We start from the raw sequence: 24,551 nt of genomic DNA on the forward strand, positions 1-24,551 counted from the left end.
TGGGGAGTAAAGTTACACAAGTACAAACTCCAGTGCGCTTATTGAAGACTCTAAATTAATTATAAATAATTTTATCTACACATATTTTTTATATATAATTTATATATATAAATAATATAATATTATATAATTTGATATTATTTTATTTTTAATTTAAAATTATCTACTTATATATATTTATAATTTTATTGTTTAATTAAAAATAATCTCAAATCCCCAATTTTTATTTTTCGATACTATGATTGCACCTCTTTTATCTTGAAATCCTCAAGTTTACTATATAATATGCAGCTTTTCTTTCACAAAACGTTATCTTTTACCTGAACTGAAAACATCCACCTCTTTTCCTCCTAACCATGAATTTTCAAGGAAGATATTTGTCAAACACGACTGACCCAAAAACAAGAACAAAATGCATACTCCTCTGTCTGGCAATAGACCACGTAGTCATACACCAACCACTAAGTTTATGAGTAGCAATATCCACTTGTCTGCAAGTTAGTGGTCCAACTAGGCAAAAAAAAGACACACAGGCACCTTAATATATACCAAGACCAAGTTTCAATGGCTGCAGTTGTGTGCTCAGAATTACAGAGTAGATATGGGACTCCGGGCTCTTCATTTGTCACCTTCACCTAATGGCCTCACTTCACTAGTTGGGGTTAAGCATCACTTTTCTAAGTCTAACTTCAGGCCTAGCAAGGTCTCCAGTTTCAGGGTTTCAGCCGAGAAGGAAGAGCCGGAGAAGAAGAATAAGCAATCATTGCTTAGCAGTGTAACTGAAGCTCTTGATTTCTCTCAAGTAAGGTCTAAAGAAGATGCTCAACTTCTTGAGGCTGCCAGAGAAGCCACCAAGTCCGGCGGCAGGATGAGCAGGGAGCAGGTTTTTTAAGCTCATTTCTGACAATAAAATATGTATTAGATTGTTTATTATGCGGTTGATGTGTTTTATTTCTGTTTATCAACGTTGGGAACAGTACGGAGCTCTTAGAAGGAAAATTGGAGGGACATACAAGGACTTCTTCAAATCCTACATTGATGGTACAAACTTTTTACTTAAGATTTTTTTTTTTGTAGTAGTTGTATTAATTTCAAAGTGATTAATTAATATAATTTATGTTAATGAATGGTGGAAAACAGTGGATGGGCAATACGTAGAAGAAGGGTGGGTTGACAAGACATGCAAGGTGTGCAAGAAAGATACAAGGGGTGAGGCAAGGCAAGTGGACAAGTTTGGAAGATATGTTCATGTTGCTTGTTTGGAGAAAGCCAATTCTGGAAACTTTTTTACCAGACTCTTCTCTGGATGAACACGAAGATAAAGAGGAAGAGGAGAGGCCAATGATCATGTAATAATAAAAAAAAATTAAAAAAGCTGTCTTAATTTTGTGTAAAGATGCAAGTGAAGATCACACATACCACAAAAATTAACGTAGTTTGTATTTTTTTTTTTTTAAATAAAGCGAGATTGAACTCTAATGTCAAACGGTTGCAATAAAAGAAGTTTTATTGTACCATTATCAATTAAATTCAAAATTATCTTTGTACGAAACAATGGAAACCAAAATTTTTTGATATAAAATTGGCAAAATAATAAGTCTCTTATCTTGACAATGTTATTGATTTGAATTGTCGTTTCTTAATATCATAAATTGAACGATAAAATGATAAATTGATGATAAGAAACAAAATTAAATCAGTATGTGAATTATACAGGTGTGATAGATAAATAGGAAAAATATGTTTATAAAAATCGGTAATAAAATTTAGATATAGAAAAAATAAGAAATGTGTAAATATAAAGTACATCATCAATAATATATTTATAAAAATATAATAATATCAATAATAATTTTAACATTTTTTATAGATTTTTTAGTTAACAATTCAAATGTAAAATGTTTAATTAACAATTAAACTTAATATAATTAAAATTCAATCATCACAAAAAAAAAAATTATCAGAAAAAGTTAGAGATTTGAATGATAGAAAGTTGAGTTTTTTGTTTTATATAGTTATGATATTATGATAATTAATTTAAAATGTAATGAATATTTTCATAAAAATGACAAAAATATATGTTTAATACAAAAAAAAGATAAAATATACGTTCAATATATTTTAAGTTTAAAAAAATTTGAAATAATATATTTAAATTTTAAATTAAACACAAATAATTTGCGTTTTTATTTATATGAGTTTCAATTATCAAACACAAACACTCTGAAGGTTGTGATTTAGCATGATGTTATACTAGCATTATCCAGCCCATCCTTTCTCTAAAGCAGGTCAAGACCTCAAACATATAGGCCAAGCCCATAATTCTCGATGGCCCAGGTCCATCTGCTAAATTGGCGGGAATCCTACAAATATTTGGCGCGAAAACCTTCTCCTACATATGAAGATCGGCGCCACAGTTTCTCAGACTATAGAGTGGCGCAGAGTGAGAATCAAAATGGTCGGACCACCGTACGATTGTCTTGCGAATCCGCTTGGAGCCGTCCGATTGACCTTCGAGAAGACGATCGCATCAGGATCCGATCCCGCCTCTTTGGACGGCAAAGATTGGGGTGCTCTCGAACTCTTCCGTCAATTTCTCTTTGATCAAGGCGGCCTCCCACATGTAAATCCTAAATCTTGTTTTTGTGTTAACTGATTCCCTTCAGTAAATTTGAATTTATTTCCAACGCTGTTTCGCTGAATATAACAGGTAAGAAAACCTCTTATGAAAAAAGGCTTTCAAACGCACGCTAGATCACTAGGGAATTTAAGCGAAATCGAACCTATGAGCCTGAGATCCGCCTTAATGTTTTGTGGATAATAAATATAATTTTATAATAAATCACCACTGTAAAAAATTGAAACTTTTTGGTATTTTTGTGGAATTATCCTTAAAATTAATTGTTTGATAAAATTGAAGCGCTCAATGATTGATTTACTGATATTATTACGTGTAGGTTCCGATTCTTAATCCGAAAACTATGAGATGGGTTCAGCCCAATACTTTGGTTCGCTTTCGCGGAATGATACAAGATATGTTGGGAAATGAGTTCTATGTGGGTGCTTATAAGGTAGTCTTTGGCCTTTGATGATAGCACGCCATCACCATGTTGATAATGTTTATTGCTACTAAAAAGATTTGTTGTGTTATTGTAGGATGGCTCTATATGGAGGACGAACAAGTTCATGGATATTTGTCAGTATCCTATGACTTCACTTGATTCACCTGACATGCGAATCTGGGAACGTCGATTGTTGTACTGCATTCCGGTTAGTATTGTTAGCACCTTCTTTTTAAAGACGTGCTGGATGTTGGAGTTACTGATTTGTTAATAATTTTCAGTAGAGATGAGTAGGAATATTTGCTATCTATGATTCTTGTCAACATGTATGCTTGACTGTAACTTAAATGTATATCGTGTATTCTTCTTGTTTCTGTCAAGAAAATATTGTCAATAAAACATGTTTGAGATACTAGAAATTTGATTTGCCCATGATCGGTTAGTTATATTGGTCATCGCCCAATTTCCTTGGTTGTAGGTTCCAGGACAGAATTCGTGGACTGAATCTTCGTCTGAAGAAATGATGAACCGCTGCATGGATGGGACATCCCAACAGGGAGAGAAGCGTCGAAGGATGGATGATGATTCTTCTGAACGCATGGATATGGTTGGACTTTCTTTCCTATGTCATTTTGCTTTTATTGGCACTTAGTTTTCATTAACATTCTGCACTTACAACAAGGGTGAACATTAAAGAAAACATTGGAAGATACATGTTGATTGCTTAAACTTCATTTGGATCATCATTAGCACATAGCATGTGCTTCTAATTGAACCCTGAATAATGATTGAAGATTGAGTCCTGCATGTGAAAGTACCTGATCATTTTTTATTTATAATTTATGTGATTCTTACTTTACCTGATTTTACCTACTGTCTGAATGGCAGGTTTCAGATGATGATTTTGAAAGTTCTCCCAGTGCCAAGAAGATGGTAAGAAGGGAATTTTTTTAGTCCATAGCTTATCCTTGTGTATTGGAATATAATGATTATTGTAGGTGATGTTTAAGTATGTCTTTTGATATGGTAACTCTGAAAGGCCTTACCAGACATTAGAAATTAACCTTCAGCATTTGTCTTTCTTCTTTGTAGAATAGAAATGCATGCTTTATTTCTATTTTTTCTATTTTTTGGGGGATTACTATATGTTAATTACACTCTTTTACCTTTTCTAGAGGGAGAATTCACTGTCCAAGGATTCCAAATTTGAGGTCTCTTCCAGTTTAATTTCAGTACCAGATATTGATGGAAATTCTCTTCCGTGTCTGGTAAAGGTAAATGCATGACTCCTTTTGTTGTTCTAATGCACAAAGTCCTTCTAATTAGAACTATTGTGACCATAGCTGCTCATCTTTTCTCCTTAATTGATGAAAGTTGAATTTGATGATGCAGATTTATGACTGTCCAGAGAATGAGTTGAAGCTTAATGATGTTTATGAGTTTATTGGTGTACTCACATTGACTCATGATGTTACTATGGATAAACATGATAATAATGAGTTCTCTAATGATTTCTTCGAAGAGGAGTTGGTTCATTCGCTTCCTGACAAGGTATTTACTACAGATTTAAACAGCTCAACATTGTCTCATTTGATGAGCAAAAGATTCCTCACTGTCATTTTTTAGATATTATATAGCAGTCATCAATCTCTGACTTTATGTCCTTTTAGAAATTTCTGTAGTATGTTTATAGTTCTAATGATAATTCATATATTGGCCACTTTTGCAATCCTTTTACATTACTTACCACCTTGTGCTTGACATTGATTCCATGCACTTTTCATGATCAAAACTTTCTTCATTTCGTTTCAAAATTTTGGAAAGCATTTGATAAGCATTATGAACTCATCATAAGATTTATTGGTTGTGATAAATTGCGTAATTTTATTTTTATCTTGTTTAAAAAAGATAGTCCAGTATTGCATCAGTTTTTTATCTTTTTTGTTTCAGGTGCCACGACTCCATTGTCTAATCCATAGGAAGCTCGAACCTCACGACTTTTTACATACTTCACCCATGACGGAGGTGATTTATTTGCTTTCTTAGTCTTGTTTATCCTTATGATTGATGGATTGTCGATCTACTTGTTTTGACATTTGTTCTTTTAGTTATGGATTCCAAACGGTCATCCTCAACCATTGTTGATCCATGTCTCTAATCTTTGATCCTGCAGCCAAAGCCCCATTTGGTAAAAGAGATAAGGGAATCCCTGTTGAGGCATCTTACAGCAATTCTTGGGAATGATGGGATAGCTGCTCATTTCATGTTGTTACATCTTCTTTCCAAGGTAAATTGTTCTTTCATGTTCTTTGTTTAAGATCGATGTAATGTGTGCCATGATTTTTGTCTCATATTATTAAATAAGTTGTTAATAATTTCCTTCTTGATAGTGCCTGTGGAATAATGTAATAGTCTTTTGTCATGTAGGTACATGCTAGAGCAGACAATTTTGCTGTGGGGAAACTTTCTTTGAATCTCACTGGTTTAAGCAAAGAAAGTGTGTCTGTGTTTGGCAATCAGCTTAGACTTGCTTTCCAGAATATCCTACCATTCACACACTACATACCTCTTACAGTGGAGTATCTTAATACTGCCTCACTTGCCCCCAAGAAGGATTACCAAACCAATAGGTAATCAGATTTATATGTTATAACTATGAAACATTGTTGCCTATAACCAGGGAAATCTAGACATTTCCAACAAGTTGGTTTTTGAATAATTGCTTGACAGCTTTATTTATTAAATGAACCAGATTGATACATGGAGCTCTACAGCTAGCTGAGGGTTCGCACTTAATTATTGATGAAACCCGGTTGGAAGCAGGGACCCTCAACTCCAATGGGGTAGAGAATGCAAGGTTACTGAAACAGCTAATGGAATTTCAAAAGGTGAAACATTATCTTGCCTTGTTGACTCAAGCAAGATCTTTTTAGACTCTTATATTTTACTACAGTTGGGCATCACCGTATTGATCTTCATTGAACTGAATTGTGGTTGAAATGTATGTCCCAGGTGGTGTACGACTTTGAGTACTACAAGATGGAAATGGCAGCTGACATCCAGTTGCTTGTATTTTCTGAAGGGAAATCAAACATAGTACCTGCTGATTTGGTCATACCTTTTCAGCCATCTTCATCAGGTTCCCTAGAAGTTGTGCCTAGAGAAACACTAGAAGCTTGGAGATGGTACTTGACTACTGTTAAATCATTGCCACATTCTATTGAATTAGAAATGCAGCAGGTATGTGAAATATATGGCCAGCATTTCTTTTAGGCAAACATTCTCGAGCATTGAGAGATTGGTGATAATTAACAGGTGGTGGAAAATGACTTGGTTGCAGCAAGACAAACTAATAGAAGCCTAAACAGCCAAGATTTGAGCAGGTTTAATAGTTTACAATCTGTTATTAAGTGATATTATTGTTAATTATAAATCTGTTATTAAGTGACAGATTGCATTGACAGATTGGTGACAATAGGGCAGCTGATGTCTGCAAGTTTTGGGGAAACAACTTTGACATTGGAGCAATGGCAGATGGTAAAGGAATTGGAGAGGCTGAGAATGGAGAGAGTAAAGTAGAATTTGGTCATCAGTCGATTATAGTGCAAGATGTTAAACAGATATAAGCCATTATGAGATGATGTGGATCATCTGAGTTGTCTGTGTATAAATGTTGTTAATATGTATGGAATTCCTTTGGCCATTTGGATTATAAATTGGAAATGCATTCTCTACAAATTTAAATGTGTCAATTCTCTTTTCTTGTGGGAAAAAGCAAAGAAGGAATATTTCAATACCATATTTAATATACTGCAATTTATGTACATCTGGATCACATTATGGAAGATGAACTGCGCATGCATTCACAGAGACACAACTCATACAAGCTCAGAGCTGTGTAAGATTTTAACCTGGTTGCTTTTGCATTTAGAAAAGCCGATTCTGATTAACAAAGTGAGGCTGATGTACCAACTGCACTAGCTGAACTCTGGCTTATACTCTCCCCAACTTATCTGTTGTGTGTGTCTTTATAATTATTCCTGTGGCTGAGTGCAGTTGTCTCATTCTTCTATTTTCAGGTAAAGCAGCCTCTATTTTCTGAAATGTATGTTGGGTTTTTTAAACCACCTCTGATTTCTATTGTAAATTTGATTGAAATTCCATTTATATACGTGCTTTATTTCTCATTAATCAAGTATTGTCGGTTGCAGAGATCAATGGCTACTAAAAGTTGAGAAGAATTTTTACAATTTTTAAACATGCAGTTTCTATTAAATTGTAATGATACTTCCGCAAATGCTACAAGCTCACTTAAAAGGTTTTTAAAAGAGGCCATGAGCTATTCTTCTCCCACCACAATGCGCATTTATAACTCAAGGTTACAGATGATTGTGCCTAAAGTTTTATTTAAAAGAACAATACAAGATATCATAAAATGATTTGAAAATCTTATCATGTGGCTATATATGTTTGATTTATATAATCAGAGTTCCTCTTGGATTGACCGCAGCTACTCTTGGCTCTGGCTATTCTCTGGTTTCAACAATGCCATTGAAATTGCCCCTCCAACTTCCTACTCTGCTGTAGGCTTCACATATCAATCTCTAGTAGCTTCATTATGTTTTAAACTTCCGATAACAGGGAAACCTGTCAAGTATCCAAATTATTTCAAAACAGTAACAAAAGCCCCAATTACACAACACCAACAAAAGTAACTTTGATATCCCTTCAAATTCAAAAAATAAAAATAACAATAAAACAATGTCTACACATTTTTTGTATATAATTTGGGTATACAAATAATTTGTCATAATGTGATTAAGTGATTTTAAATTAAAAATAAAATAATATCTAATAATATAATAACACATCATTTATATACACAAATTGTGTATTAAAAATGTATACACATAATATTGCTCTAAAAATAATAATTTTAGCCTAAATTTGGACCAAAGTGGACTGCTTCACTTGATATTTGGCTTATCAAGGGTCTAATAGTGATCAAGACCGAAGTTCGTTGGATAACCATGGCTTATAACCAAGCAAACATAAACTTATCATAAAAGTTGTTATGGGAATCAACTAATTAGTTACTGAATGGTAAGATGTATTCATTGAAGAGATCCACATATTGGGAGTAAAGCATTGGGTCCTGGATGAATTCTAGGATAAAGTACTTAAATGTTTAAGTTCCACGGAGAGAATGGACACGCTCTTGAATCAATTTCCTCTCCCAGTCAGCTATGTCCTCAAAAGCGTACTCTGGAAGACTATCAAAGGGCTCCTTCCATGGGTCATTTTTTGCCAGATCATAGGTAGCTCCTCGTATTGCCTTTTTGTTGGGTCCACAAGGTCTCTTTGAAGTTAGCATATCATATGCTGTATTCAGCTGCCAAAAGACCATAGCCAAAGGTCATAATCAAGCAGGAAAACGGAAAAGAGTAGCAATAGCCTAAGTATGATTAAGTGGCATAACTTAGAAAAACACTGGAAGATTCATTCTCTCAAGTCTAACCCGACGAATAGAATTTTAAGGAGTTTTTTTTTCTATGAAATTCATTCAATGCAAACTTGCTTGAAATATATGGCACCATATATAAGGTAAGGATGGAGTCAAGAACTTACATTCATGCCACAGAACCAGAACATGTAAGCAATTGCAACAGCTGGAGCTCTTCCCAATCCGGCAGTACAATGCACATATACTTTTCCTTTTCCCTCAGAAATGGCCCATTCCAATGATGAAACCGCTTTTGGCAATTGACTTCTCAAAGAATCTGGATCAAAATCTATTGCCTACAATTGCATATTAGAATCATGGAAAGGAAGATACCCCAAAAACAAAAACCTGATAATGAAAAGAATACAAAAATTATTGACCCTGAAAAGTTTCTAGTCCTGAAACTTCCACAGAGATACATTCAGTAAGTCTCACAAAATCATTGTTAGTACATCGAAACTGGAAATAAAACATAAAATGGCCCAAAAAAGTAGAAAATTTGGTTAAAAAAATGTCTATGAAGAATCTTATTCCCATGATACACTCATCCAGATATAAATTGCATACTTCTGTCAAAATTGCTTATGCAAATGGGAAAAAAAATTGCTTACAGGCCTTCTCATATGACGAATTCCAATTGCATGACATCTTTTCACTATAGGCTGAAAATCAATTCCCCAATACTCAATGTCCTTGTCCTGCTGCAAGTTTAATATGTAGGCAATGTTCTCTTCGTTTTTCAGATGATCAATATCTTCAGGTTTCTGGGGCTGAGAACCCACTATCAAATTATCAGTTATCAAAGTGTAGTTCATGCCTGACAACAGTACATGATTGATTAGAATAGTCAAGCAGCTATGATGCAAGTATTTAATTTAAGAACTCATTTATTTATTTATTTTCGTCCCAACAAAATGGCTCATATTAGATTGTATTAAAGAATGAATTTCAACAGCCTCGTATTAGATTGTTCAATAGCCAACAAACTTTATCAAATGGTACATTTATCATGCGTCAAGATGGAAACACTGTTCAGAATTAACTCCCCACTTACTCCTGAGGCGCCTAAAGCTCCACTAATCATGAATAGAGCTAGAATTTTGTCCGTGGACCCAAATTTGACATTAAATTAACCTTCTCTTTTCAGGATTTCCAAAAGCGTCAATTTCATTTAAAATATTAATTAGCCACCTAATGGGGATCTTGTTCTAAAAGCCAAGTCGCATGATCCAACAAAAACCAACGAAAAATAGCATGCTTTATAGTATTCACACTAATATAATAGCATTTTATCCATCATTTCTAGACAAAGCCAGCTAGGAAATAATTAAAACACAATATACTAAATTTAATAGCAAAAGAGATACAAAACAAAAAGATTCAAAAAAGTAAACTGAACCAACCTAGATCATGGTGATACTCATAAGGGTTTCTCATCATTTTCTTCATGGCAATGTTGTACTCTTCCATTCTATTGGTTTTGTTTCTGAGTAAGACTTGTTCGCTTGAGGGGCTTCCCTGAGTTTCATTGTCTGATACTTTGCAAGAAAGTCCAGCCATTTTGAAGAAGTAGGAGTTGGAAAGAATGAGATTGTATGCTGATTTCTTCTTCCCTTCAGTTTCAACTGGGCATTTGAAGACCGAGGATAGGCAACTTGCAGCATCTACACAACTCATTCTTGTTTCTTCCCTGCCTCCTGTTCTGTTACCAAGATTGAGCGGAAGATTTTATAGCGTACCAGTTATTTGACCATAATGCCCCTTGATTTTTTAAGGTTAATATTTTTAGGCTTTTGGGCCTGTTAACACGAATCACTCAGTAATGGGCTGCCAAAAACAAGGCCTAAAATCCAGTGTCCTCAGAATTAAGTTATTTGTTAAATTTTGGGAAATATAGAAATAAGTTTAATTTAGAAGAATGGTTCAACCTAAGATAAAGTATAAAAAAATCTAATTGAAATATGGACTAAAATATTTTCCTTATTACAACACTTTCAATCTCATTCAAAGACTTTGACAAGGGCCTTCTTGACTTCTGTTTCAATAAAAATTTCACTAATTTCACATTGAAAGTAATATTTTTAGATGGGGGCATGTTTATATGTATATATATCTTGTTGAAAAATTAGTCACAAAGACTTAAATTACATACAAAATTTTCCATGGCTGATGTCGTTGATGTATACATACTTCCCAAATAGAAAAGGGTTCCTTTTATTTGTTAAATTTCTTGCATATTTGAAAAATTCTTAAAGTGACACAAAGTGCAGGAAAAAAAGTTAGAAAAATTACAAGACCAACTGACTTTGTGCATAAAGAATCTCCATACGTGTCTCTGTAGAAGATGAAGATCCCAAGTTGTACTTGAGATTTATTAGCAGGAGAGCTAGCTTTAGTTTATATTGAAGTTTAAAAAGCTCCAAAAATGAGCTTTTAAACTGACACGTTCACTATATATGTTCCTAGTCAGTTGGGCGATAAGGCAAGAATATGTGCTGCCTCTGCCTGCTCACTAAGCGAATAATAAGTCTATGTTTTGGAAGGTAATCAATGGAGCTTCTTAGCCTAATCATCTCTTCTTTCACGGTCATGTATTGACTTTTTCAAATTCATCAGATAAGATTCTATCATTTCATTAAATTTTAGGTATTGATTTTTTCAAACTTATAAAAATGAAAATTTATCGTTTAGCCGAACCTTGGACGAGATATAGTCATTTTACCTGTTTTTGATAGTCTTTTTTTTTTTTTAATTTTAACGGCAATGAGAAGAGAATTTTTGGTATTTAGAATGTTGAAAGTGTCTTGATTGCCCACTAACACAACACCAAGAGAAATGTGTGGTCTCAGCTTCTTATCTCTTAATTCCCCACTAACAAAATTAAGTGCTTTCACATACAAAGATTTGATGGCACCTTGACACATCAATTCTTAATCTCACTTTATTTATAATTCAATAAAATGACCCGTATACATTTAATACATAATTAAATATATACAGATAATATATCATCATATAATTAAATATTTTAAAATTAAAAATAAAATAACATCCAATCATACAATGACACATTATCTATATATCTAATTATATACTAAAAATGTGTAGATATAACATTACTTTTTATACTTTGTAGCTTGATACCCATCTTATAGACAATTTTTATTATATAGTTTTATTCAATTCAAAGATGCATAATTACACTAATATAAAAACTAGTTAAAAGAGCAAGATCCTAAACCTAATCTCACAACACTAGCCAGGACAGCCATATATTATTATCTTATTGGAACATTGGAGTTTCCAAATTTTGTTATAGTTTGGGAGGTCTTTTAAGATTATTATATTATATAGTCATTTTATCAAATTAATCTCTTCCCTAAATCATTGTATTCAATAATTCATACGAGTAATTTTATTCGAGCATTATATTATTGGTGGCCCTTCTTTAGGACCAGAAGAAGAGAAGATACCTACTAAAGCCATGGTTTGCCCAGGTGGGATAATAATTTAAAGAGGGAAAACGACTACCACCATTGAAATAAATGTTTAAATAAGATAAAGAGTTAATTTCTTGGGCTTCCCATTCTTAAATTGATAGCAATGTATCAATATAAAAGCACTTGCCGTTTTAATTATCCTATTCCTACTTGATGTTTCATAATCGGATTGGATTTCAACCTAACGTGAAGGACAATCTAATTCAATCAACGGTTAAATTGAATAACCAGTAATTAGACCAGTTAATTGTTATAAATAATATTTAAAATAATTTTGTATAATTTATCATTATATATATAATTTGATTTATTTTGGTATTAAAATAAATTTAGTTTGGTAGTAGGTATACTAAATAATAATAGTTGAGGTCATGTTTTATTATAACCAGGGTAAATCTAGCTTTTATCTAATTTAATTAGATAGTTGAAATGGTCCCATTCTGTATTTCAAATACTTCGTACAATATCCAACAAGTCGTTGGGTGTTCTTTTAATGGTTTTAATACCCGTAGGATTATTAATAGTACCTGGTTAATCTCATAAGCAATTTTCAAGCAAATCGAAAGCGATTAAGCTAACAGATGACGGTTCAATCAGTTACATTGATCAATCTGATTTGATCTAATTTTCAAAATTATGTTTTTTCTAACTTAATGATGCTTTCAGTTTATTTTGTATCCCCTTTGTGTGACAAATACACATTATTCTAACTTCATTTTGGAATCAAAATTTCTTCTTAGCCAATAAGTGATATTGTTTGTTTAATTTGAAAAATTAATCACTACAATCATTCCGCCTATAAAGGAAGAACCCATAAAATTACATAAAATATTATTATTTACAATCTTTTTATGGACCCATCTGCTCAAATGTCTTCCTTCTACAAGAAATCTAAATTGAAAAAAAGAGACCAAGACGTTTAAAACATTCCAAATGTATACATAATTCCATTATTTTCACCTAAACAATTTCATTTGTTTTTCCATTCAATTGAACTTCTCTACCAATTTCAATTGGCCCACTAGTTTTCTCCTTGCCAACACCAAGCTTTGCAAGAAAATTTGCACCCCAATCCCAAATATGCAACACAATGTATGTACCAATTCCACCAATCAACCCATAAGCAATTGAATACGTTAAAGGCATCAACATCAATGTTATGAAAGCTGGGATAGCTTGCCTCATATCATCCCATTCAATCTCCACCACTGATCTCATCATCATCACCCCCACCAATATCAATGGCGGCCCTACTGCCCAAGCGGGTATCGATGCCAACAACGGTGTGAAAAACAATGCTAGAAAAAAATACGCCGCCACCGTTAATGCTGTCAATCCTGTTCGTCCTCCTTCCCTGATGCCTGTTGACGATTCTATGAATGTTGTCACGGGTGACGTGCCAAGAAGCGCACCCACAACAATTGACATGGCATCCGACATGAAGGCAAAATATTGGCCCTCGAAATCACCATTTTCGTCTGTAAATCCGGCAAATCTAGCCATTGAATATAATGTCCCTGTTGTGTCCAATATATCTACGTACAAAAACGTTACTAAAGCTTCCCAAAAATACCCTTTGCCTATGCTTTTAAAACTCAGTGCTCCGGCTGTACTTTCAATTACATGTATGTCAACCACTTTCTTAAAGTACTCATGAGCAGTATTTCCAGCCTCGGTATTAGGAAAGGCCGTTACTTTTGTGTTACGGAACCAAGAAACTGCCGTTACAAAAACTATCCCGTAGATCATTGCCCCCTTTATGTTTTTCACTAAACAATAGGCAATTATAACAAACCCAACAATGCCAAGCCACAGTGTGGAGCTTTCCATCCTGTCCCGGAGGCAAAAAATGTCGTCGGAAACTGACCCGCCTTGGATTAAACTGACTGTTCCGTTAGCTGCCGTTATAACGGGAGCCAGTGCAGCTCTAGCGGAGCTGGGACAGCCTCCAAGGGTCACTAAAGTTGATGAACTATACCCGACTAACCCGATTCCTTCGTTATTTTGTAACCCGATAAAAGCTAGGAATAGCCCAATACCGGCTGAGGAACTGATCCGAACCGGTTTGGGAACCAGTTTAGCAAGTTTTGCTCTGAACCCAATTGCAGAAATGAATAAAAAGATTAAACCTTCAATAAAAACAGCTGTTAAGGCACTCTTGTAAGAAACATTACCCGACCCGTGAAACCCGACAACAGTATAAGCAAAATAAGCGTTGGCGCCCATACCAGGAGCCAAGGCCAGGGGCAAATTTGCAAAGACACCCATTATTAAACATCCAATGAGAGAAGAAGCCACAGTGGCTACAATAAGATCTTTACGAACTTTATCCAAACATTCAGAGTAACCCGGATTAACCGGGTTGAATTTGCATGACTCATCAGGCTGAACGACCCGGAGAGAGGACCCGGTACAGTTGGAGACAGGGATAGAAGTGTCAGAACAAAGCGGTACGCAGTCAGCAACGCTACAGGTGCCACCAGAGTCGGCGAGAATGGAAGCATTGACGGCTAAAATGTACGCCATGGTGAGAAAAGTTGCAGTGCCGGCTCGTAACTCGGTGGTGAAAGATGAATTGCGTTCATCGAGCTTGAATCGCTTGCCGACTCGGCTCTTGGCTACAAAAGCGTTGAGACGTGTCAAAGGCTTCGGCTTTTGCTGGGGCAAGGAGTTACTCTCCATGATGAAAGCCAGTGAACCAAAAAACGTTCAAGCCAGTAAAGAAAACCCAGTTTGGTTTTCTCTACACGTATATATATTTACTAAAGAGGATGAGAGATATTTATGTGTGTGTGTGCGTGTGTGTGTGTATATATATATATATAAGAAAAGTAGGATAGATTCCAGGGAAAGGTGGGCGTTTTTATTGGGTGAGTTTGAGTATATGGAGGAGTCAAATAGGGTTTCTCAATGTGAAAACTGAGGCTTATTCTGCAACTAATTTTCTTTATTTTGCGCAGACATGTTAGGTAGGCGTAAGAAATTCATATATTTCTTCCATTAATATGCGTGATGATAACGATGACAACTGTCTATAGAGACTTCTGAAACACATTAATTCCACATATTTGAAAAATTATCTATCTGATTAATTCTCATATTGAATAATTTCTATGAATACATCCAAAAGTTTATATGTGAACACCATTTTACTTAGAAGATAATTCGTATGATGGGTACATGCCTATGCATTTGATAATAAAGCTTCTCATGATCCTTTCCATATAAGATTTTTATTGGAGTTGCCGAATTAGACTAGAGTGGACTTCGTTGTACAAAATTTATGTTATTTTGTTCTGGTTTAAACAGTTTGCGGCTTTGATTTCTCAAATTTGATTTGGCTGCAACTCGCAATGATACTGTCACCCATGTGTTTGGTTGTTTTTTGTTTAATGTTCCCATTTATTGGATGACGAAATTTCGTAACAAATTTGCTTGTTTGGCTTATTAAATTAAATTTTGCAGATAATCTTGTAGTCTTGGTCGATGATACAACTCACAGGATCTTATCTGGCTGTTGGCAACTAGGGTTTTTGAAAACTCTTGCTTTTAAACTTGGGAATGCCAACTTTTAAGGTCAAACTGAATCCCCCCCAGAGTGGATCTTAAAACAAGTAGATTCCACCTTATTTTAGGTCAACTTGAAGCTTTTATTCAAAACCATCTTGCAATATTGGTTTAGTTTTCCGCCAATTCTAAAAAGTCAACTACAAATTCATATTTGATTGTCTTTCTCTTTCCACACTGTGAAAAAAAAAACAAAGAAGAAAATACGAAACATAGAAGAATTTAAGCGATAGTTTTGAAGAAAAAACAAAAAGTATTTTATTCAACCTATAATTTGACAATAACAACATGGGGTTTGAACTTTATCCACACATATATATACCTAAAATATCTAAAATCCAAAAGCCATTAAATTTGACTGAACCAAAGGGGTTGCCGACTTTTCAAGAGTGTTTTCATTAAGTAGACATTGTACTGTTGATTGCAATGAATGCTTCATCTACTTCCATGGACAGGAAGGATAAGAGTGAATGGTGAAGCTCAGTACTGGCTTCCAATTTTCCCCAATACTCAGACCAAGCAAAGAGTGGGTCAACTTCTTCATGAGTAATTGTTTTCTAGTTCCTGAATCTTATACCCACTTCATCACACCTATAATTGAGGAACTCCATTAGTTAAAAAAATACATGAAACATATAATAATTCTACTTTTGTGTTGGTTAGGCAACCAAAAAAAATTAACAAATTGCTTTGGCATGGTATCACTAATGACTAATTAACCTAGCTTTGTCATCTTTTCAAATGAAAGAATTATAAATTATTGAAAAATAATATTTTCAAGCATGACTTGCCCCTTTACTTGAAGACATTATGTTACCACTAATGTGAGATTGTTTAAGAAGCCAGCTATGTTAATTACTGATGTCAAATTTTCTTTTGGGTGATTGAGAGGTAACCACTAAGTTATAAATAACATTTTTTGGTAATTGGATTTGGTATAAAAACATTAGTTCTATCTTTTTTTTTTTTTTTCATCTTTTAAAAGGCATGATAAACCTTAGCAATTAAGTAAGAAAGTATGATCAAAAAGGAAAATTACAACATTTGTATCTTTTAAAAGTCATAATCTGAAGACCTAATTCTGAATTTTATGTAAATAGAAGTTGAAAAAATGGATTATAGTTTAATTATGGGAAAATTAATTTTGCCCACTTGGGTGATGATATCATCCATTGAACTTGCCTTAATATTATTAATTATGATCTTGAAAATAAAAAACCTTAAACATATGATCAAATTGACTAGCTTTAGAAATGGGTTTATAATTAATAATTAATTACTGTAAGCAAATAGTAATTGATTCTTGAAACAATTCTTATTCCTTAATTATAAGGCTCTCACCCAATCCCTACTAACTTTAAACAAAAAGCCAGAGAATTCAGTTCAAAATGATGACACAATTAGGGCAAAAATAAAACACAATAATAATAAATTAATGAAAATAAAAATTAAGGGTCCACATGATTTATCTTCTTCAACAACTTTGAATGGTCATTAAGTAATGAAAGAAGAGCATTTTTCTTTGCATTATTATTATTATTATTATGTGTTCCAAAGCAATTCCCTTTCCTTAGTGAAAGATGATGTGAGGTTCATCAAAGTATAAGTTGCTTCAATCTGTTTCTCATTGTCACATTAAATTTTCTTGGTTAAGCCTTCAGGGCATCCAAAATATCCAATCTTATCTTCTTGTTCTATTTTTTATTTATATTTCATCAAATGCTCGACAGGCATCATGTGAATTTTTCTCACTTTTTTTACATCCTTTTCCGCCTTCAAAGTGCTTCCGCACCTAAATTTGCCCCTCTACTGTAGTGTACTTTGCAGAAGTTCAAAGCCTATGGGTTTGTAATCAAATTAAAAGTTGATAGTAACCTCTCATAATAAAGTGTTCATGTAAAATAAGTTGTTGTTATAGATGATTGTACATATTCCAGATTCACCTGAAACTTGAACTTTGCGAGTAATTGGTTTAGGAAAGGGGAAAAAATAGTCTGCAAAATCTATGAACAATGTGCAAGAAACCTGAAGGTGGAATCTGTTTTGCTGTAAAGGGGCATAAAAAATGGACATTATAGGCATTAAAATGGAGGAGTATAATACTTAAAAGAAGGATGAGACCCCACTAAGAAGGAGCAGTTTGTTCAAATCCAAGTGGCCAACTTTGATGGAGAACTTAATTAATTATTTTGGCTATGTTGTGCAGAGAGAAAGAGCAAGATAAATGCATATAAAAATACAGTATAAGAATGGTAGTTATCAAGAAAGTAGGGAGATGAAATACGTTGCAATATGAGATTAGGCAAGTCTTTTCAAGATCTATATGTTTGAGGGCCTCAATGATGCTTTAACAAATGGAATAGAGGCCATCTCTCTCTTTTGTTGAATGGGACATTGGAGAACAATTTTGTCTTGTTTATCATCCTAATGGAATGTTTTTTTAACATTTTTTAGCCATGTGGGCTCTTCATTTCGTTCCAAACTTTCAACAGAAAATGATCATCACCCAAATCATACCCAGCAAAAAAATATTAATAGACAATCAAGAAAATAGAATAATAAGGGTGGAAATGATAGAAAAATCCACTAGAGATATACTGAATACGGGATAGGGACAACTTAAAAACTTTATCTATTTTTTTTGAACTTTAAGGCTGTGTTGTGATCCAATACAATTATAGAATTATAAACTAATCAACGTTACTTCTAATTTACCAATCTATGCAGAAAGATCACATAACTAATCACCCCATCTGCAAGAACGCATCCAATTCATTCGTATGCTACAAGATGACAGAATCTGAATTAGATAAGAAAAAGGACTCATACCCAAATTTGCTCAAGGTGCAAATGCCAAACTGCCAGCACAATATACCAGTAAAAAATTTCTGTATAACATCACTACTCTATCTACTATGACATTAATATTCTCGCTTGGCCAAGCAATCGATGACATGGGATAAGTAAGGGATGTAAAGTTAATGTGTGAATGTTAGAGTGAGTTGATATAATAGATATGCAGCTTGGAGAGACATCTTCCAAATTAGGTTCAGGAGTATCAAAAAGTTGCCAGCATGTTGTTAGAGAAAGAACGGTCATAAAACAAAAATATGCTCCACCCTTGTGCTTTGTCATCTGTAGTGCCATGCATGAAGGAGGAAAAAAATATGCTCTAATTGGATGCCATGCCAGCTGTTGGACAAGGAATATTGGGTCACTTAAATTTTATATGACAAACAGTTAGTCTATGGTCAATGTTATATCAAAGACTTCTAAGTAATCTGAAGACCAACATTAAGGGTTCAAACCCACCAACATAGAATAAATTTCAGTGCCTTACATATTTATATTGTCATTCAAATTCAAGAATTTATGGAAAGTTCAATAGCCTAATCAATTATGGTATACTTTTAACACACTACTTTTATCACTTGTGGGTTTCCCATTAAAATAGAAGACTCTTGACCTTGAGTATGGCAAAACTATCTCAACTTAAGATTCTCAGAGGTCTTCAATTTGGAACATGCACCTACAGTATGGAGTGGATTTGGTTCTCGTATAGTTCATAGTGAAGCTCGGACTCAAAGTTTAATCAAGCCCAAGACAAGATCTGAACAAGAATTAATTCATTATTTGTCCATTTCATGTTAGTGCATCTCATTTTAAATATCAAAAGCAGCAACAATACTGGGCTTTTGCAAGACTAAGTTTTCAAAACTTAGCCCAGAATTGCTTAAACCATACATGCTAGAAGTTTTATAGAAACCAATCTCTAATAGAACTTTGTACTTCCTTTAGCTAAACAGTTTTAGTTTTTTCAAATTCTGCCTCATAAAACTATTCTACCAATTAGATTCTCCTAAATTAAGCTAGCAAAAATGACAACACTTCTCTATCAATAAAGATCAACCATAATCAGAGAACCACAATATTCAAATTGAATATCCATTATTCTACCACAAACCATGGTTATGAAGATTAGAAATTACATAACAATTTTTAAAATTAAACAATATTCAACACTGCCAACAGTGTTAGGTGGAAACAGTGTTCTGTGAAGGGCCATATGGAGATCTCATACATCCAACTTGAGGTATCAAATTGGTCCATTTGACAGGTTACCAATATGAACACATTATACAAAAGAAAACTTACAAAGTGAACACACACAGGGGGCATGAAGACGTTGGTGTTGCAGCTGGAGCTGGTGCCGCTCACTCTTGCCATGCACAAATAATGTCCTCCAGAGCTGGTCTTATATCCTGTTTCAACATCATTTGGTATTCCACAATGTCACCACCAGACTTCTTAATCTCTACCAAATGAAATGATGGACTTGCCTCAAATATTTCCACATCAATGGACAATATCCCCAATCTACCTTTTTCTGATCCCTCTAATTTCAAGAGCCCTCCCTCCATCTTCTTTACCTTAAGCCTCAAATGTGTGGCGATGTCCTCTAGTTAGTTATGATGGCAGAGGCTGAATGCATGGATGTAAATTTTATTTCTTCCTTTTGGTCATTTCCAACAAGTAAGCCTGATAAATCAAACCAGTTCAAAGAGAGATGATATAAAAAACATTTAAATTAGCAGGTTTTATCAACTCTTTCTGTGCCAGAAGTGGATCGATATTATTGGTGGAATCAGCAGCGGCAACATCATCTAGAGGAGACAGTTCCTTGATTTCTGTTTTGTTCTTAGGAGGTCATGATATTGCTCCTTCTCTAAACCAAGGATTTTCCATTATTTCCACAGTGGAAATCCAAGTCTGTGGGTTAGGATCAAGGATTTTAGACAGCAGCCTGCATGCTTGAGATGAAAAACAACTAGGAAACTTATACTCTGCCTTGGCTATTTTTCTGTACAGGGCCACTAAATTTGAATCATGGAATGGAAGATAACCAGCTAGTAGGACATATAAAATCACCCCACAAGACCAGATATCAGCTTTCACTCCATTATAGCCCTTTTTACAGATCACTTCAGGAGCTACATATGGAGGGGTTCCACAGGTTGTGTGAAGTAATCCGTCTTGATGCTTACATTCAGCAAATGCACTCAACCCAAAATCTGAAACCTTTAGAATTCCATTATCATCCAGCAGTAAATTTTCTGGTTTTAAATCACGGTGATAGACACCTCTGCTGTGACAAAAATCAATAGCACTGATTAACTGTTGAAAATACTTCCTTGCCTTGTCTTCCCTCAGCCTTCCTTTAGCTACCTTGCTGAAAAGCTCACCACCCTTGGCGTATTCCATGACAAAGTAAATCTTGGTTTTGCTGGCCATGACTTCATAGAGTTGCATGACATTTGGATGTTGCAGCAGTTTCATAATAGATACTTCTCGCTTAGTTTGTTCAATCATCCCTACTTTCATAACCTTCTCCTTGTCAATTGCCTTAATGGCCACACTCTGACCAGTGTTAAGATTCCTCCCATAGTACACCTTACCAAAGTTTCCTTGGCCTAATAATCGACCCACCTCAAACTTTTGCTGCAACACCTTCATTTTACTTTTCAAATTTAATAATGAACTGATTCCTAATACACTATTTCTATTATGATGTGCAGGGTAGAACTCAGCCATCATCACAAAAGTTTTGCTTCAGCACAGTAGAAGTTCCATATGAGGTCGCATCGTTTGTTGGGAACCAGTGGTCAAATGAGCTCTGTGTTGAGCATTGGACCCCATCAAAGACGAATAAGGGTAACCCTAAAGATGGAACCTCACACAATTGTGAAAAGAATTTGTCAGCAGTAAAGTACATCTTTCTGCATTCCCTGGGATTGTAAATTGATCCTACAGAAAAATGATGAAGAACAAGGGAATGGACTATGTCAGCAAGCATATATTAAAAAAATCTTATTAAACAAATAATGTAATCCAGTTCATGCTTGTAAGGAGCAAAATGCATATGGGCATTATCATCTAGAATAGACAATGATAAAGGATAGACACTGCCAATCACTGGCATTGCAAATACAAAAAGGAGATTTGGTTACTTGTGGCAGCTAAGGATGTAATGAAGCTGGTTGGGTTGGACGCTAAGAAATCTATGTCCATGTCCACCTTACTTTCAATAAATCTATGTCATTCTAAAACATGAGTCAAGTTTGGGTTTCAATTTCTTTTAAGAGGAAACCATTGGATCATTCCATTTAATCCATTTTGTTTTATGTTAAAAAAAAAAAATGCAATATATGTAACTATTTCTTAGACAAATTAATCAATATGTCTAATATCAAATCTATATTCAAAGTTTAATAATTATATCACAAAAACTATCAAAACAAATCATTAAAAATATATAATTAACCTTTTATTATAATTTTATAATAAATCTAATTCCAAATAATATAAAATCGTAAATCATAAAATAAGTCATAGCCTAAACTATTTAATTCAACAATATAAAAGAAAAAAATAAATACAAACTTAAAATTATACAATTTAAAGTTGAATAGAAAATGTGATGTTAGTAATTATATATTACATAATTTAATTACAAACCTTATTTTCAGAAATTCAGCTTCACAAGGGAAAAAGATTAAAAGAAATCAATTTACAGTGAAGTTGAGAAATAAGATTGGGGTGGGTAGGGTTTTCTTTTGTTTGAAATAAAAAAGGTAGTATAACCTTTTATAAATAATACATATAATTTTAATGTTAAATATTATAAATTAGTTATTTATTCATAACTTCTTATTTCCTGGTACCTGCTCCAAAATAATTTGGATCAAAATAGTCAAACTCAAATTGAACCCACTCTAAATTTTCACCACCCAGATCGAACCTGGAACCATTTGGCTATCAACCATAAAATATTGTATCACAAGGTTCACTTCATTTATAAATTTAGACTTAGTTTTTGTAAGAGCCTGAAAAACAATAAGAACGGCTCACATGTAAAACACATTCAGAGACATAAAGGCACTCTTCAAACAATACAATGAATCTTTCTTCCTAAATCCGAAATCTTTATATACTCAACCACCCTTGTCTCAACACTCAAAAGGCCACTTTGATTCTGTTTATCTACATTGTTTCAATCCCATTTAACAACAAATCATGAACACAACCACATTCCTCTCAAAAGCCATGAACAGAGAAAAAACAAACAAACATAAAGTTACAAACTTTAGTAGATGGGATCAAAAGTTAGGAAACACAAACCCAGAAATCAAAATTTAATTACAAGACAAAACTCGAAAACCATACCGCCACATGTTAAGAAACAACAATAGGTTAGATTCATACATGCAAAAAATGCGTGAAAATAAAGTAACAAAACGAACCCGATGAAGAAATAGGTAGAAAGAAGGGAAAGCTAATACCTTCTGTGTCAAAGCACAACGCAGAAGGGATGATGGTATATAAATGAAATATAGTCCGGTCTGTTTATGCAGATGTACAAGGAGAAAGGCGATCCGCTGCTTTCGCGAGACGAAAGGGTCTTTTGGTAAGGTTTTCGAAACCGGATCGGAATAAAAATCGTTTTAAGTACTGGTTTCGATCAGATCGGTTAAACCGTTTAGACCGATCGGTTGGACCGGACTTATAATTTTACGTAAAAACCTAAAAATATTATATCTAATTATTAATTACATGTGTTTTACACAGTAAATTTTATATTATATATATTTTTCAGTTTTCACAATTAATAAAATATATGCATTATTGAACATAAATTTAATAAGTAATAACAACTAATTTTGTATCAAAACAAAACATATACATTAAATAAATTCAATTCTATAAACATATACACAATTAATTATTGAACACTCAAACAAATTAAAAATTTAATATATACATTAAATAAAATATAAAATTAACTGACCAACATACTTCCACTTTGATAAATAGTATAAAGAAATAGAATGAGCTGTGAAAGATTGGCTTTGATAAAGATGAGAAATGTAAGAAATTAACTGACCAACATACTTCCACAAAGGGTTATGTTAACATGTCAAGTGGGTTTGGTTACGTGGGTGAGTTGTTCTCCATCAGAGGGTAACTTTCTAAGAAATGTCCATTACAATAAGCCTCTAGCTCTGGCAGCTCGCTTGTTTCTCAAGTACATGTTTCCACTTTTCCATCTCCACCTATACCTACTACCAGAACGTCTATTAATTAATAGTTTTCAAATACGAACTCGTTTGACTGAACTATAGTTCCTCCATGGTTTCAACTTTCAAGCTTGCAGTTGCATTATGAGAGTCAGTCAAACACAAAACTGAATCAATGTTGTCGGCGGCAACGCAGAAGATCTCACCACTATGCAGAAAAACTAGAGTAAAGATGTCGGCAGTAACCCACAACTGGAGCAACGAAGTTGACGACAACGTAGGACTGAAGCTGGAGAAAATTTTATGCTGAGCTTTTTTACAATTGTGAACTGGATTGACCGTGAACCGCCAATGAACCACCGGGTCAACCGTGGTTCAATCCGAAAATTTAAATTGGACCGTTTTTTTCTGTTAAAAAATCGCTACAGTATCAGGTTCACGGTCCAGCCGGTTGAACCGTCCGGTCCAGTCCGACTTTTAAAACATCGTCATTATATATTTCAGCCTCTGTACCCTATTTGGATTCATTCCATCTATACTGTTAATTGAAAAAGAAAATATTAGGAGTATTCGATTTTTGGTTCATAATGATATAGTATTATATAATTAAGTGATGGTAAATTATATATTATCATATTAAAAAATAATATTTAATTATATGATAATATATTATTTATATATATAAATTATGTATTAATAATATATAATTTTATTGAAAAAAATATACATATAATTTTTATAAGTTGATCATTGTTGAGGATTCTGTTTAAAATATACCCTTTGGCATTTTAAAATTTGAAAGTTCAAAGGATTTGTTGCCATCTTAGTTTAATTATTTGTACAG

General features: G+C 33.8%; 4 protein-coding genes and 1 pseudogene across 4 annotated transcripts; 2 read left to right on the plus strand and 3 right to left on the minus strand.

The window, feature by feature from the left end:
- The first annotated feature begins 548 nt into the window (after positions 1–548).
- Positions 549–1,556, plus strand: LOC123192617. The gene is made up of 3 exons (XM_044605241.1): positions 549–883; positions 978–1,041; positions 1,141–1,556. The coding sequence occupies exons 1-3, from the start codon at positions 602–604 to the stop codon at positions 1,308–1,310; spliced, it is 516 nt and encodes a 171-aa protein (XP_044461176.1). The 5' UTR covers positions 549–601; the 3' UTR covers positions 1,311–1,556.
- Positions 1,557–2,383: 827 nt separating this feature from the next.
- LOC123192618 (mini-chromosome maintenance complex-binding protein) lies at positions 2,384–6,814 on the plus strand. The gene is made up of 14 exons (XM_044605242.1): positions 2,384–2,623; positions 2,958–3,071; positions 3,157–3,270; positions 3,541–3,669; positions 3,951–3,995; positions 4,238–4,336; positions 4,455–4,613; positions 5,013–5,087; positions 5,236–5,349; positions 5,490–5,692; positions 5,815–5,950; positions 6,075–6,302; positions 6,378–6,445; positions 6,527–6,814. The coding sequence occupies exons 1-14, from the start codon at positions 2,399–2,401 to the stop codon at positions 6,639–6,641; spliced, it is 1,824 nt and encodes a 607-aa protein (XP_044461177.1). The 5' UTR covers positions 2,384–2,398; the 3' UTR covers positions 6,642–6,814.
- A 1,194-nt stretch (positions 6,815–8,008) lies between these two features.
- On the minus strand, positions 8,009–10,283 carry LOC123192619 (phosphoglucan phosphatase LSF2, chloroplastic). Its single transcript, XM_044605243.1, has 4 exons — positions 9,969–10,283; positions 9,177–9,382; positions 8,691–8,861; positions 8,009–8,454 (listed from the first exon to the last, which is right to left on the minus strand). The coding sequence occupies exons 1-4, from the start codon at positions 10,240–10,242 to the stop codon at positions 8,251–8,253; spliced, it is 855 nt and encodes a 284-aa protein (XP_044461178.1). The 5' UTR covers positions 10,243–10,283; the 3' UTR covers positions 8,009–8,250.
- Positions 10,284–12,861: 2,578 nt separating this feature from the next.
- On the minus strand, positions 12,862–15,009 carry LOC123192620 (adenine/guanine permease AZG1). The gene has a single exon (XM_044605244.1). It carries the CDS (start codon positions 14,745–14,747, stop codon positions 13,026–13,028), a length of 1,722 nt encoding a protein of 573 aa, XP_044461179.1. The 5' UTR covers positions 14,748–15,009; the 3' UTR covers positions 12,862–13,025.
- A 4,554-nt stretch (positions 15,010–19,563) lies between these two features.
- On the minus strand, positions 19,564–23,106 carry LOC123192621 (annotated as a pseudogene).
- Between the last annotated feature and the right edge of the window lie 1,445 nt (positions 23,107–24,551).

The sequence above is a fragment of the Mangifera indica genome, chromosome 12 (assembly GCF_011075055.1).
Source record: "Mangifera indica cultivar Alphonso chromosome 12, CATAS_Mindica_2.1, whole genome shotgun sequence".
NCBI lineage: Eukaryota > Viridiplantae > Streptophyta > Magnoliopsida > Sapindales > Anacardiaceae > Mangifera > Mangifera indica.

Bases quoted from the DNA above. Each gene is read 5' to 3' on its own strand.
- LOC123192619 (XM_044605243.1), bottom strand. From the start codon at position 10,242: ATGAGTTGTGTAGATGCTGCAAGTTGCCTATCCTCGGTCTTCAAATGC. The intron at 9,383-9,968 runs GTTGGTTCAGTT...TACTGTTGTCAG, and splicing joins TGAGTATCACCATGATCTAG to GCATGAACTACACTTTGATA. The intron at 8,455-8,690 runs GTAAGTTCTTGA...GTCTTTTGGCAG, and splicing joins TCTGGTTCTGTGGCATGAAT to CTGAATACAGCATATGATAT.
- LOC123192617 (XM_044605241.1), top strand. From the start codon at position 602: ATGGGACTCCGGGCTCTTCATTTGTCACCTTCACCTAATGGCCTCACT. The intron at 884-977 runs GTTTTTTAAGCT...CGTTGGGAACAG, and splicing joins GCAGGATGAGCAGGGAGCAG to TACGGAGCTCTTAGAAGGAA. The intron at 1,042-1,140 runs GTACAAACTTTT...GGTGGAAAACAG, and splicing joins CTTCAAATCCTACATTGATG to TGGATGGGCAATACGTAGAA.
- LOC123192620 (XM_044605244.1), bottom strand. From the start codon at position 14,747: ATGGAGAGTAACTCCTTGCCCCAGCAAAAGCCGAAGCCTTTGACACGT.
- LOC123192618 (XM_044605242.1), top strand. From the start codon at position 2,399: ATGAAGATCGGCGCCACAGTTTCTCAGACTATAGAGTGGCGCAGAGTG. The intron at 3,996-4,237 runs GTAAGAAGGGAA...TACCTTTTCTAG, and splicing joins CTCCCAGTGCCAAGAAGATG to AGGGAGAATTCACTGTCCAA. The intron at 4,614-5,012 runs GTATTTACTACA...TTTTTGTTTCAG, and splicing joins TTCATTCGCTTCCTGACAAG to GTGCCACGACTCCATTGTCT.